The sequence below is a fragment of the Marmota marmota genome, unplaced genomic scaffold, assembly GCF_001458135.2.
Source record: "Marmota marmota marmota unplaced genomic scaffold, marMar, whole genome shotgun sequence".
In the NCBI taxonomy this organism is placed as follows: domain Eukaryota; kingdom Metazoa; phylum Chordata; class Mammalia; order Rodentia; family Sciuridae; genus Marmota; species Marmota marmota.
In genome coordinates, this window is record NW_025999968.1 from 7795232 (window position 1) to 7821404 (window position 26173).

General features: G+C 36.8%; 1 protein-coding gene across 2 annotated transcripts in view; it reads right to left on the bottom strand.

Moving 5' to 3' along the window:
• Cd96 (CD96 molecule) overlaps positions 1–26173 on the bottom strand; it is an 89992-nt gene that overhangs the window by 56454 nt on the left and 7365 nt on the right. For both annotated transcript variants that reach the window (XM_015478538.2, XM_015478537.2), the window contains 2 exons: positions 12518–12642; positions 2675–2879 (listed from right to left, as the gene is read on the bottom strand). In XM_015478538.2, the coding sequence (XP_015334024.1) occupies positions 2675–2879; positions 12518–12642 (330 nt within the window). The remainder of the gene's footprint in view (positions 1–2674; positions 2880–12517; positions 12643–26173) is intronic.

Genomic DNA, 26173 nt, shown 5'->3' on the forward strand with positions numbered 1-26173 from the left:
CCTAAGACCTGCTACCTCAGATGCTGTGGGCTTGGCTTTTACCTGCACACACTTGGCTCTTGCTGGTCACACCTATGACTCTCTGCCTAAGGATTCATTGGGATTGTGAGAGCACACTCAGTACAACAAAAGGGAAAATTGGAAGGAAGGAGTGAGTGGTGATAGCAGATGGGAAGTTGGTGGATAAATACCTCAATTTTCTTGCTCTCATGTGAGATAATCATTGTGTTCACGCTATTGCCCAGAGTTCCCAGTGAGACTGGCCTCTAAATCCACAATGGTAACTGGCTGAATCATGCATCATGCACATTTTATTATTTTGCTTTTCTTCCTAGACTCACTTCCCTATGCCTCCTATTTCCCAACATGACCTCTCAAATAAATTAATTTATTTCAAATCCTGTCTCCATGTTTTCTTTCATGGGAACCCACACCAAGATACACCCTTAAACTCTCTTGGAAGGGAAGATATTTCTGACCTCTTGCCAGCAGAGAAAAAAACATGTAGAATGAATGGCCTAAAAAAGAACAATTACTAAAAGATGCAGGGGATTCTCTCTGAGGTGCAGGAAATGAAGTTTTCAGCTAAGAAGTGGGCAAGAGCCAACTTGTGATGATGGAAAGTGACTCCCGGCCAAGGGACTTCAAGCAAAGGGGGAAGGAAAGGAGTTGGCCAGCTTCTGGCCTTTGGTCTATTGAGAATGCAAAGTTGGAAGATGAGGCACCATTTGGGAAGAAGAAATGAATAATTTAGGGCATGATGAATGGGTGGCCATACATTAAGTATTTATTTCAAGGTTTTCATGTTTTGTGTTTAGCTTATTCAATATGGGGAATCACCAAAGGATGGAGAGTAGGTTTTCAATAAGATTTATGATATAACTCTGGGCTTGGATTACTATAATACATATGCAAGGGATACCCACAAATAGATCAAAGGCTGGATAAGACTGTCCATACACAGCCTAGCCAGCCCACTTACTAAATGGAAATCCATTAAGCAGGAAAGATGCTCATATTTCTAAGCATCTCCTGACAGCAGTTCAAAGAAGAAGCAAGAGAAAAGTAGAGACAGAAAAAGTGGAACCAGATAGGGTGATAGAGTAAGATGTTAAGGAATGAAACTATTCAAGACCAACATGAAAGTATTTTAACGCAACAAAGAGATACAGTACACGGTTTAAATGTTGACAAGGTAATTAGAATATGTTACGGTACAAAAAAATATATATATTTGTTAAATGGGGACACAGCTTGCCTAACTTAAAATTGGTGTTCTTCTCACATCCTGGATGGCTGCCTTCATTGTCTTGCCAACAGTCAGGCCAGATGAGGCTGTTTCGTGTTTGTGCTAAAGCAGTCACACCCTGGTATGTGAACAAATAGTGAGAATGATAGATAAAAGAGATGAGCAGTTTGTTTCCAACTCTTCCCTGGGCACTGCTTAGGCTTCTTAAGGAGGCTGATCATGAGGTGGTAGCTGCCTAGCCCACCCAGGTGGAAACCTGGAGAGAGAGGGAAGGGAGCGGCAGGAGGAAAGAGAGGGAACTTCTTTAAGCCAGGAATTTAATCAAACTAAATAAGTCTTGGCTGCTGCTGCTCCTGTCTTTGCAGACTGTTTTGTGCTTTCTTCAAAAATGCTCTTTTCTTTTTGATATCCCATAATAATATGGTAAGAGTCTAAATAAAAACAAGTGTATGCAGAAAACTGAGCAATAGTCTAACAGTCAATGCCCTTCGGTTTTATAAACTCATTTTCTCTTTGTTTACTTCATGTTTGAAAACAACTAATTGTCCATCCACATCACTGCTTTTCTTGCTGTCTTTCTTTAAGAATGACTTTTTAAACAAACACAGGTTTTGGGGCTGGGGTTGTGGCTCAGTGGTAGAGTGCTTGCCTAGCCTGAGTGAGGCACTGGGTTGGATTCTCAGCACCACATATAAATAAATAAATAAATAGATAGATAGATAAATAAATAAACAAAGGTTATCAATGGATAACTAAAAAATATTTCTTAAAAAAACCACAGGTCTTGATTACAAAACTGAAAAAATATACAGAGCCAAGTGCCTCTGTTTTTTAATATTTCCTTGCACCACAGGACAAATTAGAATGTTCACATTTTTCTGTTAAAACTGCACCCTGCAGAGTCTCTGCATTTTGAGTGAGGCCACAGTAGATTTCATAGCTCAACTGTCTTCTCCTGAGAACTCAGGGTCAGAGAGCTAAGCCTGAAGGATCATTTACTGGAAGCACTGACCCTGGCAGGATGGGGTGGGGAATGCTCCTGCTGAGTTTGTCCAGAGCTTTGTTTAGTACCTTCTTTTTTCTCATGGTGGCCTTATCTGCAGCAAGCAACTGGGATAATTAGACAACTAAGCAATTGGAGATGTCCAGTATCCTTAGGAAACATTAAGATGTTAAATCAGGTATTAATCAGCAGAAAACTGACCCATATATGGTTTTCTGTATTTTATTCTATTCACTGAATACTTATTTTTTAGCCTTCTTACCCTTGTTCCCACCCCCAGCAAGAATGGTAAAGATCAAGGCAAACAGAGCTTCAGAGGTCACCCCTGGAATGGCTGCAATCCAACATAAGAGGGAGCTTCCTATTTAGGGGAAGAGTGATGCAGGGTGGCAGCGAGTAGTCCAGACAGCACAAACCCTTACCAAAAACCTTGACTGTGGTGGAACTCCTCAAGATTTTGCCAGGCCTGAGTCGAACTTGGCAAGAGAACTTCCGACCATCGTCATGGATTTGGACCGGGGAGAGGCAGAGTCTGTGGTCAGCACAGAGCTTCACTCTGTCTTTAAAAGACGTGGAACTGCTGATGTGGTGATCTTGGATGAGAGTTTCCTGAGCTCCATTACCTTCCTGGTGAGAAAAGAGATTACCAGTTATTGTGTTGGCTCCAAATTAGGGTTTTCACAAGAATTAATTAATTTATTTGCTGTAAAATAGATAGGAAAAAATGAAGAATTAAAAATGTCAGGTATTTAATAGGTTATAAGAGAAAATACTATTACATTTAACTTTCAATTGAAACTACTGTCGCCCTCTCCTAACATGAATTGAGACTGCTTTTCTAGTGAGAACTTCCCCTTCACAACCTTCCATAAACTGCACAGATTTGAGGAGGTAAAAAGAGGGAGCTCATAACAGATTCTAATTCTCATTTATGAAGCTTGGAAATATTAATGCAAAAATGTGCTGTGATGACTCTATCAGTTTTGCTTATTAAGTCAAACATGAATTGGGTGATTACAATCACCCTCTCTTTCCAAAGTTCCTTTAGGAAAGGCATCATTTAGCTTAGATCCAGGACTAGAACCAGGAAAAGAGAAAAAAACAGGGCACAGAATTAAGGAGGAACTCACTTGCAAGACCCTGAGACCAGGACCAGTGAGGGGTACCTCCTTAAATTCATTCTTTAGCCACTCTTCACTTATTTTCCTCATCCCAGTCATGGTCCTAGTCCAGTTGCCCTTATTTCTCTACTTGTGCTAGCTTTGAAGAGGATACAGGAAGAGCGGCTATATAGATAGGAGAGGTCAGAGTCTTTTTGGAGTACTTGATTCCTCTATTCCATATCCTGTCTTGGATCTGTGAAGAAAAACTCCCATTACGGTTTCCCTACACAGAATTTCTTTGAACAAGCTTCCAGGGGTATCACAGGTTTGGCCAATGTCAGTAAGTGGGCCTACTAACTGTCCTGTCTCTTGAGGGGAACAAGGAGAGAGGAAGGATTAAGTGCTCAGACCTCATTAGTGTAATTCAGCCTCCTCAAGCAGCTTTGAAATCTCTGAAGCACAAGCTCCTTCTCTAGAGATTCTAATTCAATTTGCATGGTCTCAGGCTGGGGCATATTTTTAGGATGCTCAGGGAAGTTGGGGCTGAGAACCACTGGCCTAACTCTAAACAACACATGAATCCTAGTTAACAGGGGAAATGGAAGGAGGAAAAATGGAGAGAGGTCAATAGGAATGCATTTGATGGGGAAATGCTGCATAGATCTCTGACTTGGAACCTCTAGTTTAAAAATGATATAGAAACTGGGTGTGGTGGTCTGTGCCTGTAGTTCCAGCTACTTGTAAGTCTGAGGCAGGAGGGTCACCTGAGCAAAAGAGGCCCTGTTCAGATTTTTAAAAAAGGAGGGAGGGAGGGAGGGAGGGAGGGAGAGAGAGAGAGAGAGAGAAGAAATAATGTAAGCCAAATGAGCGAGTAAATTAAAGAATGGGCAGACATCTTAGTTTTTATGTGGGTCCAGAATATATCTAGTAGAACCTCTTATATAAGACAGTTCTTTAGCTGAATTTGGCTAGGGTCTTTATCAACCTTGCATTGCCTGCAAAGACTCACACCCTGCTAAAGCCCACCCCTAAAGCAAATGCGCATACCTTTGGATCTACATAAAGAAGGTCCTACAAGACTGTGCTGCTGTCTTTCTAATGAAGAAAGCCACCAGAAGATCAAAGGGAGCAAGAGTGTAGCCCTGCCAACAAAGGAGAACAAAGGTATTTTCTTCCGCATGACTGATCTGGAGCCAATAGTTAAGGAAGCCGGCTCCCTCTGCAGGCCTTCAGCTTGAGACACGTTTTTTACAACCTATCTATGCATAGGACCAGTTTTGTAAGGATTTTAGTTTAAAATGTTCTTGGTTATTTAATATATGACTTGTCATCTGAAACATTTCTGTCTGTCACTCTGTTGGAGGAAGAAGGGTTGTGACAGGCTGAGGTTGAAGACCGGTGAGAGAAACTACTTTTGCCTTTATTATGTAGCAGGGTGTTTATTATGTTCCAGTGATTTAATTTATAGAGAAGATATGAAAAGTAAATAAAACCCAACATATCCAAAGGTTTTGTTTCCTATTGTTTCCCCCGCCCCCCCCCAACCGGGAAGCTGACTGTTGCAGAGAAAGAATTTGTTCCTTCACTGGAAAAGATGGAGTTCAGCTGCAAAGAGCATTCTGTAACCTACAACATAAGGAAATCCTGAGAGATTCTAAAATTTTTAGATATAAAGGGACCATGACAAGAACCTGCATGTGAGTGGCCACCTTCACATAGTGAATAGGAGGAGGAGTGGAAAAAAATAATGAAATGCATAAAGCTGGGAAACAAAGAAATAATACTACTATGATATGACCACTGCTAAAATTTTATATTCTCATTAGTTAGAGCTTGAATTTATTTAGTACTTACTGTGTCTAGGCACCATGCAAAGCTTTTCCCCAATTTTATTTGTACTTTTTAAATAACCTGGAATAAATTGAGGTTTTGTAACTTAATTAAATAACACATAGGTTACTTAAGTCATAGCATTTCAAAGCAGGGATGCTTAGAACCAGGGACAAATAAGCTTCAAAGAAACATGTATTAGTAAAATCTAAATCATAAAAATAATTTAAAAAACAACCTTTTCTATCTAGAAGGAGAAATTTTTAAAAAAAATTCCAGAAAACCAGACTCCTTTATATAAGTTGTAGATTATAGGAGTGGGGTGGTTTGCTGATTGAAAGAGGCCTTCTTTAATCACCTTTGGTGTTAGGCATCACATAGCATCCCTCAACCTCTTCCTGATAATGTTCTCAGGTAACCTGGTCTGTAGGAAACAGGCTGGTAGGGCTCCTAGTAGGGAGTCTTTACATCTACCTGTTTTTTCTTTTCTTTTTCCATTCTTCAAGGAAAATTTTGCCCACTTAAAAAATATTAATAAATATTTCTAAAAATTTATGGGTTTATCCCTTGGCAGATCTTTACATTTTAGGTGGCGATACAGATTTCACTCGTTAATGCACAGAATACACCTATTCTAGTCCTGCCACTTAATAGATCATAAATAATACAAGCTCATTGCTCTCTAATTTCACCTGTGATCAATTATGATTTCATGAACATGCAGCCCAGGTCTGGCTATATGGAGGAATTTTGGAGAGTCAGTGCTATGGTTTGAATGCTCATGCCAAAAGTTAATCCCCAATGCACTAGTGTTAAGAGGTGACTCCTAATGAAAGGTAAGGAGGTCTCTGTCCTCACAAATGAGTTATTGTTGCTACATCAAGGGCTTGCAGTGGGCTTCGGGTGTAGTTCAGTAGTAGAAAGCTTACCTATCAGGCAAAAGCATTTCGGTTTGACCACCAAAACTGCAGGATGGGGAGGAGGAAAAAGAAAAGGGCTTGAGGGAGAAGGTTCTCTGTCTTCTACTCTTCTGCCATGTGAGGATACAATTTTCTTCTTTCCAGGAGAATGCAGCCATTCAAGGTGCCATCTTGAAAACAGAGACCAGTTCCTAACCAATGGCACTTTTAGACATCCTAGTCTTCAGAACTCTGAGAGGATAAATTCTGGTTCTTTATAAATTAACCTATCTCGGGTTTTCTGTTATAGTTGAAGAAAAAAATTAAGACAATCGTAAAGTCCTGCATTGCTCAATCTGTTATCCTACTACTGTCAACTCTTATACACCTGTCATTGGGGGACATGATGGCCATGAAGACCCAGATACCACAGGCAGATGGGAAAATACTATTCCTTGATCAATCTACATACAGCAAGATCTCAAAACAAATAAGCGTGACTTTAAAAATTTTTGATATTTATTCAGCATGAATTTTCCCTGATTTTTCATTTAAAAACATTACATTAAAATAGTTATCTTGATTAACTAGGTTAAAATTTTAATTATTTATTTTAAAAATATACTTTTAGTGATCCCTTAAATTTTGGCATCAAAGTTGAATGCCTTACTCATCTTACCCTAAATCTAGTCCTTAGGTTATACAACGAGTAAGTGGTGAGCCAGGGCTTAAAGACAACTACTCCCCTCCAAAAGTCATACTTTTAATGACTTTGATATATAAGGCCTCACGAAAGTGTAGAGCGAATTCTTTGCCTTTTCTGCTTGTAGTGAGAAGATGAATAAATTCACAAGAAACAGACAACAAAAATCATGACCCAAAGAAGGGGAATGAATACATGTTATGGTTTAGACATTAAGGGTCCCCCAAAAGCTCATGTGTGAGACAACAGATAGGTTTAGAGGTGAAATGATTAAGTTATAACAGCCTTAACCCAATCTGTTAATTAATCTCCTAATGGGGATTAACCAGGTGGTGACTATAGGCAGGTAGGGTGTGGCTGGAGGAGATGGATCATTGAGGGGCAGTACTTGGGAGTATATATTTATGAGCTGAGCTTAGTCTCTCTCTTGGCTTCCTGGCACCATATCCCCAGCTACTTTTCTCCTCCCCATCATTCTGCCATGATGTTCTGCCTCACCTAAAGCCCCAAAGAATGGAGCTGGCTATCTATGGATTGAGACCTCTGAAACGGTGAGACCCCAAATAAACTTTATTTCCTCTAATTGTTCTTGTCACAGTATTTTAGTCACAGCACCAAAAAAGCTGACTAAAACAACACATAACTAAATTATGTACAGGAATTTGAAAAAATAATTAGCACAACGAGGACGGGTAAGTGTCATATTGAGTCATGGAAAGCTGCTATTACATGTTTCTTAAAGATCTGACAAATCCTAAAATCATTCACTGAGGCTTTTCAAATTTTGTTCTAGGATCAGAATTTTTAGTCCAGAAGTGGATGTTGGTACTATTTAATTTGGTGATGCTATCTGGTCTCGGGGCTGGCCTGAGCTGCCTGGAGCCAGCTTCCTGTTGGAGCCAGCTGTGTTGACCACAGCATATGGCAGGCGCTGGGTGCTCAGAGCTCACTCCATAACTGCTGTTAAGACTCCATTGATTGCTGCTTCTTTATCTCCAATCTCTTTCCTATCTTCACATTTCCTCCATTTATTGCCCATCCTGTCAGTGCTGACAAAAGGCTGCCTGCAAAATTCTCCACGTCTATTTTCCAGAGCACCAGAAAGATATTTTTTAATCATCTTATTGGTTGTTAACACTTTGTAGTTTGGCTGCCACACTGTATTTTGTATGTGGCAAAGACAAACAGGGTCAGCTGCCATCAGCTAATGAGTTTTGTTTTGTTTCTGAATAGCGAGGCTTCCCATAGCATGAGAAACCATTGTCTATAATTTCATTTTGCTTTTTGTTTAATTAAAAATAACACAAATATTAAAGAGGAACATGATGAAAAGATGCATTTGCAGTTAAAATTATAAATATATGTAAGCATCTAGGATTTAGTTATGTGCCTTTATTGCTAATATTGAACTCATTGGATTTCAAACAACCTGTCTTTCTTTTCATGATTTCAAAGAAATTTCAAGATTTCAAAGAAATACACTGACTTTGGGTACACATATGCCCTCAACACCTTCCCCATGTGTACCACCAACCTGTTGGTAACAGGTCCCAGGATTTTGGGTCAGTATATGCCTATCTTTTGCCACTCAACTGTTCTTTAATTATCCAGCTCAAACATGACCTTTTCTAACAAGATTTCACAGGTTCTTCTAGGCAGAATCAAACTCTCTTCCCCCGATACAGATATGTTTTACATTTTATTAAAAGTGTGTGTCATGGTAGAGAATATGTCCAATATAATTTTGTTATCCCTGAAGGATCTAACATTCAAAATAGGTTCACATATGTTTACTGGATTAAATTAAAATTTATGCTGTGGGAAATCAGGATGACAGTTTGGAATGAAAATGGAATATTATAGTGTATTAAGAAACTCTGAGAATCAGCCTGAAGAATTTCCCTTGTGCCCAGTACAGAAAGTGGGAAAAATATCTACCAACTGCAACCCATCTAAACATGCATATTCTATATTTTCTTATAGATCACCCCACCATTCACATAGGTCCCCAGTTTCCACTGAAGCCTCACCCTTTTGGGTTTAATCAAGTAACTAAAGCATCCCATGATAGTTTAGTGTTAGATACACTATGATGCCTGTTTATTTCAGTGTAGTCACCATCCTGAAATTTTAGCTTTCCAAAATGCAAAGAAGTTGCTCCATTTAGCACAGACCTAGCAGGGGATCAGGTACATATAGCAAATAGGTTTTCTTAATGATGTTGAGAATTCGAATAATAACTTGTCCCATGAGGGTCATAATTGAGTTAATTAGATTTTATAAAATTCAATGTGCAAGAAGACACAACTCTTTTCTTCTAGTGACCTACATAATTTGAATTTGTAGAATTGTTCCAGGATTTAACAAAGCATGTGCGGACAGCTTCCCAGAGCAATACTGTGTTCAGAGCAGCAGATTTCTGCCCTCCTGACCTCATCTTCATCATTTCTACTTTTGACCCTTAATTCAAAGCCATATTCTTTTGTTTATAAGAACCATTAGCTTATCAATATTATCATTATTTCTAGTTTAGGAAGAGATCAAAGATCTAAAGTATGGATTAGAGGGACTATTTGTGCTCTCGGAAGACATACAACAGTTATGACACAAGAGCTGCAGGTTTTCCCTAATATAAGGACACTGGGTGTTTTCATATCAGACTTGCTAAATCCCATAATCATCCACAGTTGGGGCACTGATGTCAATCAGAGGAGCAAATAGATTCTGACATTTAAAAAGGGAATGCACAGTAGGAATTTAATCAGCACATTAGCCGGCCCAATGTTTCCTTTGAAAAAAAAAAAAGTTTCTTTCAAAAAGCCTCTTCTAGTTGTCTATGCAGTCTTTAAAGTGACAGCGTGTTTAGGATTCACCTACTCACTATGTGACCTTCTGTGCACTTTCTCTGGCCCTCATTTATTCTAAATGTCCTGACAGGATTCAAAGATAATGTCTATATAGTCTTATCAATGATCTAGTTTTTGATACTGAATGACTTGCCACTGATTAACGAACCAAATAGCATGAATTCTATCCATTTAATATGAGGACAATGAATACAGCTGTAGGGAAAGAGGACTGATAGTTATGTCTTGTATATTTGTTAGGCACCTTTGCTCTGGGCACTAGCTGTCAAGGATTTTTGAAGTGAGCCATGCAGCTTTCACCCTGGAGAAACTGAGTCACAGGAAAGTGACACGCTGATAGAAGCCATTGTGTTTGCTTTAGGAAAACAGGCTACACATCCATGAGATATGTCCAGAACCCTACAGTTCAACTTACTGGCCAGCAAAAATCTCTATGGTACAATTTAAACAGACCCCATTGAGAGCAAATTTGTGATAATTAGGTGAGGAATGTTTTGCTGTACTGGTGGAAAATATTAATAATGTAAGCAAGGTACAAACAATGAATTTCCATTACTATCATGTTCGGTGTAGCAGGTGTCTATCCTCATGAGATCATCTCCACCTTTAATCTTTTCCTAACAACTGCATGGTGACATGTTTATAAAGAACAATTCACTGCTACTGATGATAAGGCATAAAGTCTGGGTAGCCTCACCTTTAGGAAATCAAATCCTGTAAAGTAGAAAACTTGGTTTTTGACAGATGACAAAGGTATTATAAATTTTAGGATTTTATGGGAAAATTATTTTAGAATATATTTTTATTGTCAGATTACTGACTATCCAAACTATTTGGATAGGGCAAACTATTGGTAGTTAGTACTTTGAGATCTTTGTGCTGAACAAGTTCATTAATTTGGATTTAGTAGGTCTTTAGAGAAATCTTTTTATACAGAGGGCCTTGTTTCCAAGGAAGTTCACAAAAATGTAGGTAACTTGTACTGTGAATAATCAATCATGTGAATCATAGTATTTTTCAAAAACTGTGCCAGCTTCTACTGTCATGGAAACCTATGTGTTTTATAGAATTTTTAAATTATGTTTTCATTTTGATGATGATCTAAAAAATTAATGTTAAGTCAGTAAACTTTAATAAAGCTTAACATTCTGTATCATCTAAATGAATATCTCATTATATGATTCTTTTCTTTTCTTTCTTTTTTTTTTTGGTATCAGAGATTGAATCCAAGGGTGCTTAACCACTAAGCCACATCGCCAACCCTTTTTTATTTTTTGAGACAGGATCTCACTAGATTGCTTACAGCCTCACTAAGTTGCTGAGGCTGGCTTTTAACTCACCTTCCTGTTGCCTCAGCCTTCTGAGCTTCAGGGATCATAGATAGGTGTGTGCCACCTTATCCAGCATTATATGAGTCTTGATATCATGGTTTATGTCATATTTATAAGTGTGTTATTTCCTTGTTATTTGATTAGCAGTTGCATATTGGTTAATAACTGGCTATTAACCAAGTATTGGTTGTATTAATTTGGTTAGCTTAAAGTTAGAATGGCTGATTCTTTCATATTTATTACTATCATCATGCTGATTTTGTTTACTTATTTTGAGATAAAACTATGATAATTTCCATTTGAAACTAGAATTTTAGTTTCAAAATTGCATTGTAATTTTTAAAACAAAATGTCATGGTGTTGCAGAATAATATTGCAAACTAGTGATAAAATAACAAAAGCAGACAAAATGTATAAACAGCACATTCATGGGAAGGGTCAGGACCAATTGAATTATGGATCTTTAAGGATAAATATCTGTATACAGGAATTTTATAATATTTCAAGTAGAGAAAAATAGTGGGAGAATTTAGACATCACACAGGATATAATAAGCACCCTAACAAATAACTAACCATGACTACCAATATGATAACTTGGTAAAATTTTTAATTGATGATTTCAAAATAATTTTTTAAAATATCAGTTTATGTTTTAGGATATTCTAGTAAATGGCTTCATCAAAATCACAGACTGGTACTTATTTTTACTCTACACACTTTTTTTTTAGTGTGAAGCAATTTATTAAATAATTTTTATTTGATACATACAATATTATTAAATTATTCAGGGAGTGGAATGAGAGAGTACAAGGTCACTAATTGAGTATCTCTTCCCCAAAAAAATATATAGAAAAAAGGGGTGAAAGAGTAAAAATGAGTTAACTGTTCACTCATCTTCCAGTTTTGCCAGTCTACACATTATTTTTTTTAATTGGAAAAGTACTCATAAAAATAAAGATTTTTTGTTTTAAATTAGAAGACTTGGTAATTAGAAGACTTGTAGGACCCTCCCTGTGACATTTATAGAGCTGACCACTAACAATTTTGGACACGTGGCCTGTTTCTCTCAGGTACACATTCTACTTACATTTTATAAGCGTTAGATTTTGTGTTCCCTGATCTGAAGCAATGCTGTATATTTTCCAGGACATGGTACTACAGGTTCTGGGGAAAGGGAGTCTATATCTCTACATATGTTATTTGTAAAATAAATATTTGTGAGAGCAGCTCCTGCTGGTTGTGGCTCCTCTCCATAACAACTCTGTTCTCTCTGTAACCATGGTCTGGTATATGGTTTGAAATAGAAATTAACATTTAGAAGTAAATTTCTAAATCCGCTGCATTCATAGACTGGGCGCTCGCCTAGTTAGAGGAAGTCTTAGCGTCCTTCCCTCCCTTTGCCAGCCCTCCCCAACCGCTGGCATAATGAATGTCTTTCATCCAGTATTTCTCTATTATTACTTGCTATTCATTTTACTTCATTAATATTAAACATCACTGTAGTTATTCACTGAAAAGGGCAACACTTACCACCAACCAGGTAAAGGTGAACTCAGGCGAAATTTCCGAGGAGTTATTTTGAAGGCATGGTATTTCCAGAGTCTGATTTATCTCTATTTCTATTGTGTGATTGCTGCTCCATTCTTTCTGTGTAACTGCAACAAAACACAAGGTGGAAAACACGTGGATCTTTGGCATATAAAGTGCTTTTTATTGACGACACAAAAACAGTCTTAGCATTGAGATTCATCTATCTCTGGGTACACCTGTGCAGTGAAGAGGCAGCCACCGTAGTCTTCACTGCATAAAGTGGTAAGACTGAGGAATGAGAAGCACAGAGTTGCTTATCTGCCCCAAATTACTATGGATTCTGTTAGGGTAGTTTCACTGAGAAACTCCTAATTTGATGTGCTCTTCTGCCTTAGCCCCAAATTGGTGCATTAGTCTTCAGGTTACATTTCCTTAATTAGATAGAATATAAAAACTTTATAACCTAGCTTCAAATTCATATTGTAATTTCTTTTTGAAAATGTTAATTGACATTATTTTTAGAGCAGTTTCAGGTTCAGAGCAAACTTGAGCAGAAAGTACAGAGAGTTCCCATGTACATGTACATGTACCACCACAGTGGTACATGTGTTACTAATGAACGTACAAGGATACATCGTTATCACTCAAAGTCCAGAGTTTACATTAGGGTTCACTCTTGGTGTTGTATATTCTATGGATTTTAACAAATATATAATGACATGTTATCTTCCATTTTAGTATCATACAGGGTGGTTTCACTATCTTAAGAATCCTTTGTGCTCTGCCTATTCATCCTTCTCTGTTCCCTAATCCCTGGAAACCACTGATATTTTTACTATCTTTATATCCAACTATCTTTTTAGAGTCTATAAATATTCCTTCAACAACAATCGGATGATACAGAAAAGTATATAAGAAAACTCTGAGAGGATTTGTCATGAATTATTTTCATTTTAGAAGGTATTATGAGACACATATTTATTCTATAGTCTCTCCTTTCAGGAAAGTTTTATACACAAGCATGTACCCTTATGATTAAGACAGAATCACATCAAAGAATAATTTACAAATGAGAATAAATTATTATCCTAATAACCTAAAGGTCTTACACTTTTATATCTATATAAGCCTTATTTGATGATTTAGCTGCGTAATATAAATTTTTAGAAGTATAATTGGTAGGTAAATGAGTATGAGCATACTCAAGTTCACCAAGTGTATATTTAAAAAGTGAATATTTCTCAATTTAAGAACATTATAACATTATATTATTCCATATAAAACTTCCAAGAATTATTCCATAATTCTTGGAAGTTCATCTCATTCTAGTCAGAATGGCAATTATCAAGAATACAAGTAACAACAAATGTTGGCAAGGATGTGGGAAAAATGTACATTCATACATTGCTGGTAGAACTGCTAATTGGTGCAACCATTATGAAAAGCAGTATGGAGAGTCCTCAGAAAACTTGAAATGGAATCTGCATTTGACTCAGATATCCCACTCCTTGATTTATACCCTAAGGACTTAAAATCAGCATACTATAGTGAAGCAGCCACATCAATGTTTATAGCAGCTCAATTCTTAATAGCCAAGCTATGGAACCAACCTAGGTGTCCCTCAACGGATGAAACGGATAAAGAAAATGTGGTATATGTACACAATGAAATATTACTCATCCTTAAAGAAGAATGAAATCATGACATCTGCTTGTAAATGGATGGTGCTGGAGAATATCATGCTAAGCAAAATAAGCCAATCCCCAAAACCCAAAGGCTGAATGTTCTATCTGATATGCAGATACAAATTCAGAATAAGGTGGAAGACTAGGGAAAATAGAGGTATTTTGTATTAGGCAGAGGGGAGTGAAGAGAAGGGAGGGGATGTGGGGGTAGGAAGGATAGTAGAATGAATCAGACATTGATACCTTTTGTGCATACATGATTATATGACTAGCGTGATTCTACATCATGTACAACCAGAAGAATGAGAAGTTACTCCGTTTATGTATGATGTGTCAAAAAGGAATTCTAATTAGTGTAACTAATTAGAACAAATAAAAAAATCTATGTCCTAAAAAAAGAATATTATATCTAGCCTTTAGATCTTTGTTATATTTCAATCTTTCACCAAGCCAGCTATTCTCTTTACCAATATTTCTTTCCTCTGTTTGTTAATTGAAACTAGGTCTTTGTGATAATTATGCATATCTTCCCTACAGTATTCTAAAACAGTTTTTTTTAATTCCTGAAGTTCAAGAGATAGGATCAGTACTCTATTCTCCATAGCTAATTCTAAATGTAATAATTCCTTGACATCTAATGGGGATTGGATTCAGTTTTGGAGTTCCCAGGGGACACCAAAACTTATGGATGCTCAAGTCCCTTATATAAAATGTGTGGGTTTTTTTTTTTTTGCAAATAACCTATGTGCATCCTACCATACACTTTAAATCATCTCTAGATTACTTACAGTACCTAATACAACATAAATAATGTGTAAATAGTTGGTATAGGATACTTTTAGAGAATAATGACAAGAGGAAAGATATCTATACATAATATGGATGCAATTTTTTTTTTCTGAATACTTTTTGACCAGTGGTTGGTTGAATATAAAGATGCAAAACCCATGGACTCTAATTCCATAATTTTAAAAAAGACCCCTCTCCCTTATTGTTCAAAGAATTTATCTATATTAGTATTTCCAGATGAAATTATTTGTATATAACATCACTATTTTTGACATATTTCATACCACCATTATTACTGTTAAATTTTATCCTTGAAATTATTGTAATTGTTTTGCCTAAACTTATTTTAAACAGGTACCAATCTAGACACTGTGAAGTCCATGAGACATACTCAATATGTTAATTATTTTTAATTTAAATTTTTCAAATAACTAAATATTAAATTTTTGAACTTTGGATTCTGAAAATTGGACAATACACACAGCATAACCTTTTATATATAATTGAAAACCCCCCTAAAAACAGAAAAAGTAAACTTAAGTCACACAGAAAATATCTACAAGAAACTAAATAACAACATATCCCCCTTTAATGGGTGGGGACAAAGCACTAGACCAGAATGGTACTAGCAACTTTGCAGAAAGAAACAGGAAAATCAACTATGCCTCTGAAGGACTTTGGAACTAGATAACCATGCCCCCAATCTCCAAGTAACAGATAATCCCTGGAAAGAGAGTCAGACTGATGTGAAAATCATAGTAGAAAAGGAGAAGGGAATTTGGAGGCTCCCCATCATCAGTGTCTTCAAGAGAAACAGGAAAAGGGTTCCCAGTGCTGGAGCAAATGAGGCTTCTCAGGATGCAACTTGTGCTGACAAGACATCCTTAGGAGTTGAATCAAACTTAAATCCATCAGGGCTGGGGTTGTGGGCTTAGAGGAAGAGCACTTGCCTAGCATGTGTGAGGCACTGAGTTCAATCCTCAGCACCACATAAAAGTAAAATAAAGATATTGTGTTCACCTACAACTAAAAAATAAAGTTTAACAAAAATTAAATGGATCAGATCCAATAGAAGAGATAAAAGGGGCCATTTAGATTAAAGTGTGAGGGGTATAAGCAAAGGAAGTACAGTCAGAAAGTCCAGTGGCATAGTATTTGTCTTGAAAATATCAGAAAAGGAGGCTCTAAACACACAGAAGATCCTAGAAAAGCTAGCTTGGCCTACATTTCCATGATAATAGTGAAAATGCACTTAACTTAAACATGAACAATAGAAAGGAATGAAGTAGAATCATCTATAAAGCTACTGTAAGATACCAGAAACAGTGATAATCCTAAATGTAATCCCAGTTACTTGGGAGGCTGAGCCAGGAGGATTGCAAATTTGTAGATGGCCTGGTAATTTAGGTAGACCTTATCCCAAAATAAAAATGGCAGGTAAAGTAGCTCAGTGGTAGAGTGCCACAATCAATCCATCAATGGATCTCCTATAAGAAATAAAAAAAAAAGGTAGAGAACAAAATAACATTCAGAAAACAATGAGAACATATTAGCAGACAAGATCACAAAATAAAGTTATAGCCTTGTCATTCAAAATGAACTAAAATTTAAAAACTGATATGTGCTATGCAAAATCTTTGGAAAGGTCAATCAGTGAGTCCACTGGAAAAAGAATATTTGCAACAGATGGCCGTGTTAGTCAGCTTTCCATTGCTGTGACAAAATAACTGAGAAAAACAACATAGAGGAGGGAAGAGTTATTTTGGATCACTGTTTCAGTTCATAGTCCCTTCACCCCATCTTTGTCGACTTGTGGGGAGGCAGAACTTCATGGCAGGGAAGGTGTGGTGGAGCAAAGTCACTCATCTCATAGAAGCCAGGACCAGAGAAAATAAGCAAGGAAGAGGCCAGGGACTAGATATATCCTTCCATGGTACACCTTCAGTGATCTACTTCTTCCAACTAGGCCCACCTCCTCTAGATTCCACTACCTCCTAATAGTCCATTGAGTTATGAAACTATCAACGGATTAACCCTTTGATGAGATCTGAGCTCTCATTACCCATTACTTTCCTAAAGTCCCATCTTGGAGCATTGCACTGGGGAACCAATCCTTCAAAACAAGTGTCTTTGTCGGACATTCCAGACCTAAACCACAATAATAGATGAAACAACTCAGAAAATGATTGGAAATAGTAATTTTTAAAAATCACTCCAGAAAGGAAGATAAAAGTTGAGAAAAATAAAAACCATAAACACAAAAGTTAATGCATTAGTATAAATGAAAAGATAGAATAAGGGAAATGTCTAAATTAATTAATAATAACTAATGTGGTGAGCCGTTCTAATTAGACCATGGCCGCCATTAGAAGATGGCGCGGGCTTCCACTGTGGCCTGTGACAAACAACTCCTAATATGGAGAATTGGCATGAAATCCCTTCCCATCCTATGAGAAAGGTCCACGTGGCAGCTTAAGATTGGTATGCGGGAGGCTTTATTAGGCTGTGCTTGGGCGCTCGGCGGGGGGTCGCTAGAAGATGATACTTGAATCAAGGCCTGAATAAACTGCTGAAAGAAGAATCCTGTGTCGTGTTTTCCCTTGCCGGCGAGGGGTCGTGACAAACTAATTTTTAAAGAAATGAAAAAGATTTGAAGAAAATTTTATGCAAAGATAAATCATATGTATATAGAAGGCACTGAAGGAAAAAAATTAAAGCACAGAACAACAAATGATTTCAAAAAATTTTAAATAAGAAATGCCTGAAAAATACATATTAAAAGATTTTATCTCAAAAGTAAGAAATAGAATAAAAAACATTAACCATATTCTTTTGAAAGAATTGAATGAAGTCAACTATGGGGAAAAAATTGGATAGTTGTTAGTTTTTGACTAACAATTCTATGTCAGAAAATAATAAAGTAACATTTAATACACTCAAGGAAAGAAAATGTGAGTCAAAGATTTTAAATTTAGCAAAATTAACCTCTTAATGTATTGACTACAGAAAAATGTGAGGATCATACAAGACTCAGGGAAATATTGCTTCTTTGGGTACTTCCTAAGGATTCTTTAATAGAATACACTTTCCATTGAAGAGGCTTTACATAAAGGCTGGTGATAAGTGTTGATCATGCATTTATGTTTAACAATAAGAAAAAATGTTATAAGAAGGGTTGCTTTGGCTATTCTAGATCTCTTATTTTTCCAAATGAATTTAATGACTGCTTTTTCTATTTCTATGAAGAACATTATTGGAATTTTAAATAGGAACTGCATTAAATCTGTATAGCACCTTTTGTAGTAAGGCCATTTTGACAATATTAATTCTGCCTATCCAAGAACATGGGTGATATTTCCATTTTCTTCTTCAATTTCTTTCTTTAGTGTTCTGTGGTTCTCATTGTAGAGGTCTTTCGCCTATTTTGTTAGGTTGATTTCCAAGTATTTTATTTTATTTATTTTTTTGAGGCTATTATGAATGGGGTAGTTTTCCTTATTTCTCTTTCAGATGATATGCCATTTATATAGTGGTGCCAGGAAAATGGAAATCTATATGCAGCAGAATGAATTGAACCCCTATCTCTCATCCCGCACAAAACTCAATTCAAAGTGGATCAAGGACCTAGGTATTAGAACAGAGACCCTGTGCTTACTAGAAGAAAATGTAGGCCCAACTCTCTATTATGTTGGTGTAAGAACTGACTTCCTCAATAAGACTCCTAAAGTGCAAGAAGTAAAATCAAGAATCAGTAAATGGGATGGTATAAAACTAAAATGCTTCTTCACAGCAAAGGAAACAATCAAGAATATGAACAGAGCATATGGAATGAGAGAAAATCTTTACTACCTGCACCTCAAATAAAGCATTAATCTCCAGAATATACAAAGAACTGAAAAAACTTAACACCAAAAAATAAAATAACCCAATCAATAAATGGGCAAAGGAACTGAACAGGCACTTCACAGAAGAAGACATATGAATGGCTAACAAATATGTGAAAAAATGTTCAACGTCTCTAGCAATTAGACAAACACAAATTAAAACTTTACTGCGATTCTGTCTCACTTCAGTCAGAATGGCAATTATCAAGAATACAAGCAACAAATGTTGGTGAGGATGTGGGGGAAAAGGTATACTCAGACATTACTGTGGGACTGCAAATTGGTGCAACCACTGTGGAAAGCAGTATGGAGATTCTTTTTTTTTTGTTATTAGTTACACATGACAGTACAATGATCTTGACATATCATACATTTGAATCAAATGGGGTATAATTTCTCATTATTCTGAGTGCACAGGTTGCAGAATCACATTGGTTATACAGACATGTATATACATACAGCAATACTAGTGTCTATTTTATTCTGCTGTCCTTCCTATCCCCCCTCCCTCTCCCCTCCCCTCCCATTACTTCTCTCTGCCCAATCTAATGTGACACACTTCTTTTTTTTTCTTTCCTCACATCGTCATACATGTATTCTGTATAACAATGAGGGTCTCCTTCCATCTTCCGTGCAATTCCCCTTCTCCCTCCCTTTCCCTCCCACCTCTCTTCCATATTTAGTGGTAATCTTCTTCTCATGCTCTTCCTCCCTATCCCATTTTGAGTCACTCCCTTATATCAGAGAAGACATTCAGCATATGTTTTTTAGGGATTGGCTAACTTCACTTAGCATAATCTGCTGTAATGCTATCCATTTCCCTGCAAATGCCATGATCTTGTTATTTTTTAGTGCTGAATAATATTCCATTGTGTATCAATGCCATATATTTTTTTTATCCATTCATCTATTGAAGGACATCTAGGTTGGTTCCATAGTCTAGCTATTGTGAATTGTGCTACTATAAACATTGATGTGGCTGTGTCCCTGTAGTATGCTATTTTTAGGTCTTTTGGGTATAGTCCGAGAAGGGGAATAGCTGGGTCAAATGGTTGTTCCATTCCCAGCTTTCCAAGGAAACTGCAATATGAAGATTCTTCAGAAAACTTGGAATGGAACCATCACTTGACACAGCTATCCCACTCCTAGGTCTATAGCCAAAGGACTAAAAATCATCATACTCCAGTGAAATGGCCACATCAATATTTACAGCAGTTCAATTCACAATAGCCAAGCTATGGAACCAACTTAGTTTTTCTTCAACAGATGAATGGATAAAGAAAATGTGGGATATATACACATGTAATATTACTTGGCCATAAAGAAGAATGAAATTATGGCATTTGCTGGTAAATGGATAGAAGTAGAGAACATCATGATAAGTGAAAAAAGCCAATATCAAAAAACCAAAGGCCAAATGTTCTCTCTGATATGTGAATACTAACCCATAACAAGGAAGGGCAGGGAAGGGAAGAATAGAAGCCCATTGGATTGGACAAAGGAGAATGAAGGGAAAGGAGGGGGAGGGCAATAGGAAGGAAAGAAGAATTAATCAGACATAACTTTCATATCCTTATATTTGGATTCATGACTGGGGTAACTCTGCATCATGTACAACCACCAGAACAGGATCTTAATTAGAATAAATTATACTTTATGTATGTATAAATGTCAAAATACATTCTACTGTCAAGTACATCTAAAAAGAATAAAAATATTATATGGAGGGGAATAGTAATTAACACGTTTTAAAATAAAGATATGATGTAAGTATCAAAATGAAGAGGGCATTTTTGGTAATGGGGGAATAAAGAGGTTAGTGAGAATAAGTACAAAACTGGGCAAAGGTGTTGAAGCAACCTTTTCACAGTTCTGAAATTGACCAAAGACAACATCAAATTCAGATGAATTTCTTCTTGAAAAAATTGTAGGGATTTGATAAAAACAGTAGGACTCTTCAGTCTTCTAGTCAATGGCTCCTTTATTTACTTCCACAGATTGGTCATTGAGAAATACAGTTTGACCATCATGGAACTGTGTGGAAATCCAGGTTTTCTTCCAAAAGGGGCAGACTCCTCTCCAGAGGTACAACCAAAGAGCCCTGGCCAGATGCCAGTGACTCTTTCTGGACTTCACAGCCTCCAGAACTGTGAGATGATCAATTTCTGTTCTTTATAAACCACTCAGTCCCTGCACAAAATGAACTATGCAGTAGCAAACCAGGTAGCTATTTAGCAGGGAGATCCTGTAAATTAGATAGTGATAGGTTGGCTGAAATAAGTTTTTCACACATTCTGAAAAACTGGAAAAACACCTACCTGAGTAGGGAAGACCTGAGAGAGCCTAGCAAAACGGAGAAGCCAGAGGAGCAGGGATAAATGAGTGCAAATTTAAAGTACCCTGTAACGCCCCTCCACCCCCACCACCACCGCCCCAATCTATGTGCAGAGGATAGAAGCCTAATGGGCTTAAAATGTCGGAGAACACATTTTGCCAAAATCATTAGTGGATAACAAAGGTGCTTTGGCAATGAAGGGAGAACTCCTCAGAGCCCAAAGTAAAAAAATTAGAATTAGTATAAAAAGCTAAGCAGAGATGTCAGTGGCCACACACTGAAAAGGAGACTGATACACAGTTCAATTCACGTAAGTTACTAAAATTGAAAAAACAAAACAAAAACTAGTATCTCTCTCTCTCTCTCTCTCTCTCTCTCATATTGTAAATATATTGTATGCATACTCAACATGTATTATATAATACATATATTGTATGTATTGTGTATATATAGTATATATAAATATGTTATTATATATAATTCTATATTATATGTATTATATATTACATATAATTTTATTTATATATGTGTGTTATTATATAGCTCTGTCTGTGTGTATATGTATGTATATATATACCCACAATTTCCAGTTTTCAACCAAAAATTTATTAGACATGAAATAAATAGGAAATTGTGACCCATACTCAGGAAAAAAGCAGCAAATTACAACTGAATCAGTGTTCCCAGACATTGGATTTAACAGACTTCAAAACACTTATTCTAAGTATGTTCAAAGAATTAAAGAAGGACTAAAGAAAAATATAATGACTATGACTCAATAAATAGGTCATCTTAGGGAAGAAACAGAAAGCTATAAAATTAACCAAATATTCTAGTGTTGGAAAAGTCAATAACAAAAATGAAAAATTCCCTAGAGGTGCTCAACAGCAAATCTGAAGAAGAATCAGTGTATGTGAAAACTGACTGATATAAATGATCTAGTATGAAGAATAGGGAGGAAAAAATGACTGAAGGAAAACGAATAGTTTCAAAGTAATATAGGACATTACCAATTAGACTAACATATATATATATAACAGGAATCATAGAAAAAAGAGGTGAAAGAGTGAGGGAAAAGAACAAATTCTTGAGGAAACAAAAAACAAAAGTTTCACACATTTTATTACTTTAAAAAAGCTTCCCCACCGTTAATCTTCACAATCAAACTCTCATCAAACCTGAATAGGATATACACAAAGAGACACCCACCTAGACACATCACAGTCATACTGTGGAAAGCCAAAGACAAAAAAAAAAAAATTATGAAAGCAGCAATTAAGCAAGTAAAACAAAGTGAAATAAAATAAACAGAAAATAGCAACTCATCCCATGTACGAGACCAATAATATAATTAATGTCCTACACCTAATCAGAAACAATAGAGTTCAGAAGACATTCAAAATACTAAAAGAAGGGCTGGGGATATAGCTCAGTTGGTAGAGTGCTTCCCTCTCATGCACAAAGCCCCAACACCACAAACACCCCCCCCCAATACTAAAAGAAAACACAGCCCACCAAGAATTCTACACTCAGTGAAATTACTCATCAAATTAAAAAAAAAAAACTGAGATAATCCATTTTAAGCAGATATGCTCTACATGAATACCATGGTTTGAATATCCCTTCTGAAACTCATGTTGAAACTTAATTCCCCAATTCATATGTTGATGGTACATGGATGTGTGGCCTTTTAGAGGCAACTGAAATTAGATTCGATCATCAGAGTGTGATCCTAATGATAGGTTTTGGTGGCTTTGTAAAAAGAGGAAGAGAAACCTGAGCTGACATGTGTTTGCTCTGTCTCACCATGTGTTACCCTCTGCCATGTTATGATGCAACAAGAAGGCCTTCACCAGATCCCAGAGACTGGTGCAATGATCTTGAACTTCTCAGCCTCTAGAACCATGAGCCAAATAACCCCCTTAAAAAAAAATAAATTGTCTAGTCTGAGGTATCCAGTTATAGCAACAGAACACAGACTAAGACAACAAATACTCAACTAAGTTGTTCATGCTGAAAGGAAATAATACCGAATAGTGACTCCAGTTTATGAGATGAATTGGAGAGAATAGGAAGTGGGAAATATGTGAGTAAATATAAAAGACTATTCACAAATACATTTCTTTTTTCTTAATTTGTTTAAAGTTCATGAAATTCTATTTGTAGCACTCTACTATTTGGATTATTATACATAATATAATATGTAAGTGCAGTTTACTGTTACATGTTATATGTAATATGCTTTGAAAAAAATTATGTAATCCCCCCAATTTATCCTCCAATCCAAAAGTTCTAAAACTATGGCCTGTGGGATAAATCTGACTTTTTGCCTGGTTTTGTAAATAAAGGTTTATTGTAACCATCAGGCCCACTCATTTCCATATTGTCTAGAGATGCTTTCATAAGACAATGGTAGACCTGAGTAGTTGTGGAAGAGACTGTATGGACCCAAAGCCTAAGACACTTAATATGGGGTTTTTCAGAGAAAAAGATTATTGACTCTAACTCTAATCTCCCAATCATCCTCCATTATTCTTTGAAAATGTTGTCATCACAACTGCAATATTTTTTTTAGCTCAAACCCTGATACAATCCTGGATGATTTCAGTTGTATCTTGATGACTTACCCCTACCTGACTTCTTAGTTGTCCCATCATAATCTCCATAATGGTCTCCATCCCATTTCAGCCACCTATTCTTATAATCACATCTTGGATTATGTCACCACACATAACTGCTCTCTCTTCCTACAAAATCACGCATTCGAACCTACAAACATTTCCCCCCACCCTACCTCCAATTTGTGCAACTAGAGTTATCTCCACTGTTCTCTGACCTCCTGGGATCTTTTAATAAGTTGATCTCTCTGCTGTCTCCCAATCATCAACTATATTTTTTCTTTGCTTTCCTCATTATCCAGCTAAGATTCATAGTTCATCACTTCAGTGATATTCTTGTTAATATCCCAGATCTCATGCCTCTTTTTGTTAGTAATCTAAAAAGGCTGACCAAAATATGCATTTTTTTTTTTGTGTGTGTGTGTGCTGGGGATTGAACTCAGGACCTCACACACACACTGGGTAAGTACTGTGTCCAATGTACAATTAGCTACACCCCAGCCCCCATCTATGCACCTTTTTGTTGTTGTTGTTGTTACTGGGGATTAAGCCCCAGGATGCTGAACCATTGAACCACATCCCTGGCCCTTTTTGTATTTCATTTTAAGACAGGGTCTCACTAAGTTGCTGAGGCTGGCTTTGAACTCTTGATCCTTGGCCTTCCAAGTTGCTGGGATTATAGACCAGAGCCCCTATGCCTGGCCAACTATGTACTTTTAAATGCCCAGTTCCAAGAAGCCAGGTACTGCTGGAGAAAGTCACAGTGCAAATTGTTCCACTACAGTTTCAATACCATACTCCAATTGTTTTTTTCACTGTTGTGACTAAAAGATCCGACCAGAACAATTGCAGAGGAGGAAACGATTATTTGAGGGCTCACAGTTTCAGAGGTCTTAGTCCATAGAAGGCTGGGTCCATTCCTTGGGGCTTGAGGTGAGGCAGAACATCATGGCAGAGGAGTGCGGCAGAGGGAAGCAGCTCACACAATAATCAGAAATCAGTGGGGTGGGGAGGAGGACTCCCCTTGCCAGATACAAAATATATACCCCATAGCCACACCCTCAATGAACCACTTCCTCCAGCCATACCCCACGTGCTTCCAGTCACCTCTCAATTAATTAATCAGGGATTAATTCACTGATTAGGCTAAGGCTATAACCCAATCATTTCTCCTCCAAACCTTCATGCATTGTCTCACACATGAACTTTTGGGGGACACCTCACAACCACACCACAACACCAATGAATTGTTCAATATTGACTGAAAAATGCAAATATAAATACCAAGTGAACTCATTTTTCCTCTATTCATATTAACTATCTCAAACTCTCTCCAATTTCTTTTTGTGAAATCCCTTCCTCTCTCTAACTGAAGATTCTTTTGTTTCCTATATTAGAGAAAATAAGACAACACCTCCCTCGTCATTTGCACAATTCTTATTTTCCTTTCCTTCTGTTATAATTTTTAAAGACTAGTTTTTTTTTTCTGTTTCAGAATAGTCCTACTACCTATGCTGTAGGTCTCATTGCCTCCCTCTTCTCAGACACCTCAGGTTTTTTACTTTATCTTCTCTATGGTGTAAACTTCTTTTCAATTGGATCCTGCCCACTGGCTTTGACATAGAATCAAGTGTCTTGCATTAATTCAAACCATCACCATCACAGCACCAACAAGGTCCCTCATTTGAACATGCATACTCCTTCTATCACTGCTGACCAGTTTCTTAAAAGTCATGTCAATATTTGCTTTCCATATTTTCTTGTCTCTTACTCACTTCTCTTCTCCCTCCAGTCTGAATTCTTTCTGTTCCATAATGCCACCCATCACAGTTCCTATTAGGTGATTAATACCTTTCATGATCCTAAATACAGTCTAATGTCCATTTATCTTCTCAGAAACACTAAAGACGATAGCTACTGCTTTTGTGCAATTACCTTCCTAGGTTTCTGAGACCCGATTCTCTGATTTTATTCCTTCTTCCTAGTTATTCTTCTCCAGCATTTGAAGACTCACCTTTTTCCACTTATTACCATGGACTGTTGAAATCCCACATTGCTTTTTTTACTTGAGTTTTCTCTTCCCAGACGATTTCTTTCTCTGTCAGAACATTAGTTAACATTCATACTCAGATGACTCACCACTTGTGCCTTCAACCTAAGCCTCTCTGCCAGATCACAAGATGTATATCCAGCTGCTTACCTGCCATCACCTGTACCTCAACTTCACACCTAGTTCAACATGTACAAATTTAAACTCAAAATTAATCTTGACACAATCTGAGTATATATATATATATATATATATATATATATTTATATATATATATATATATATATAAGGTAGC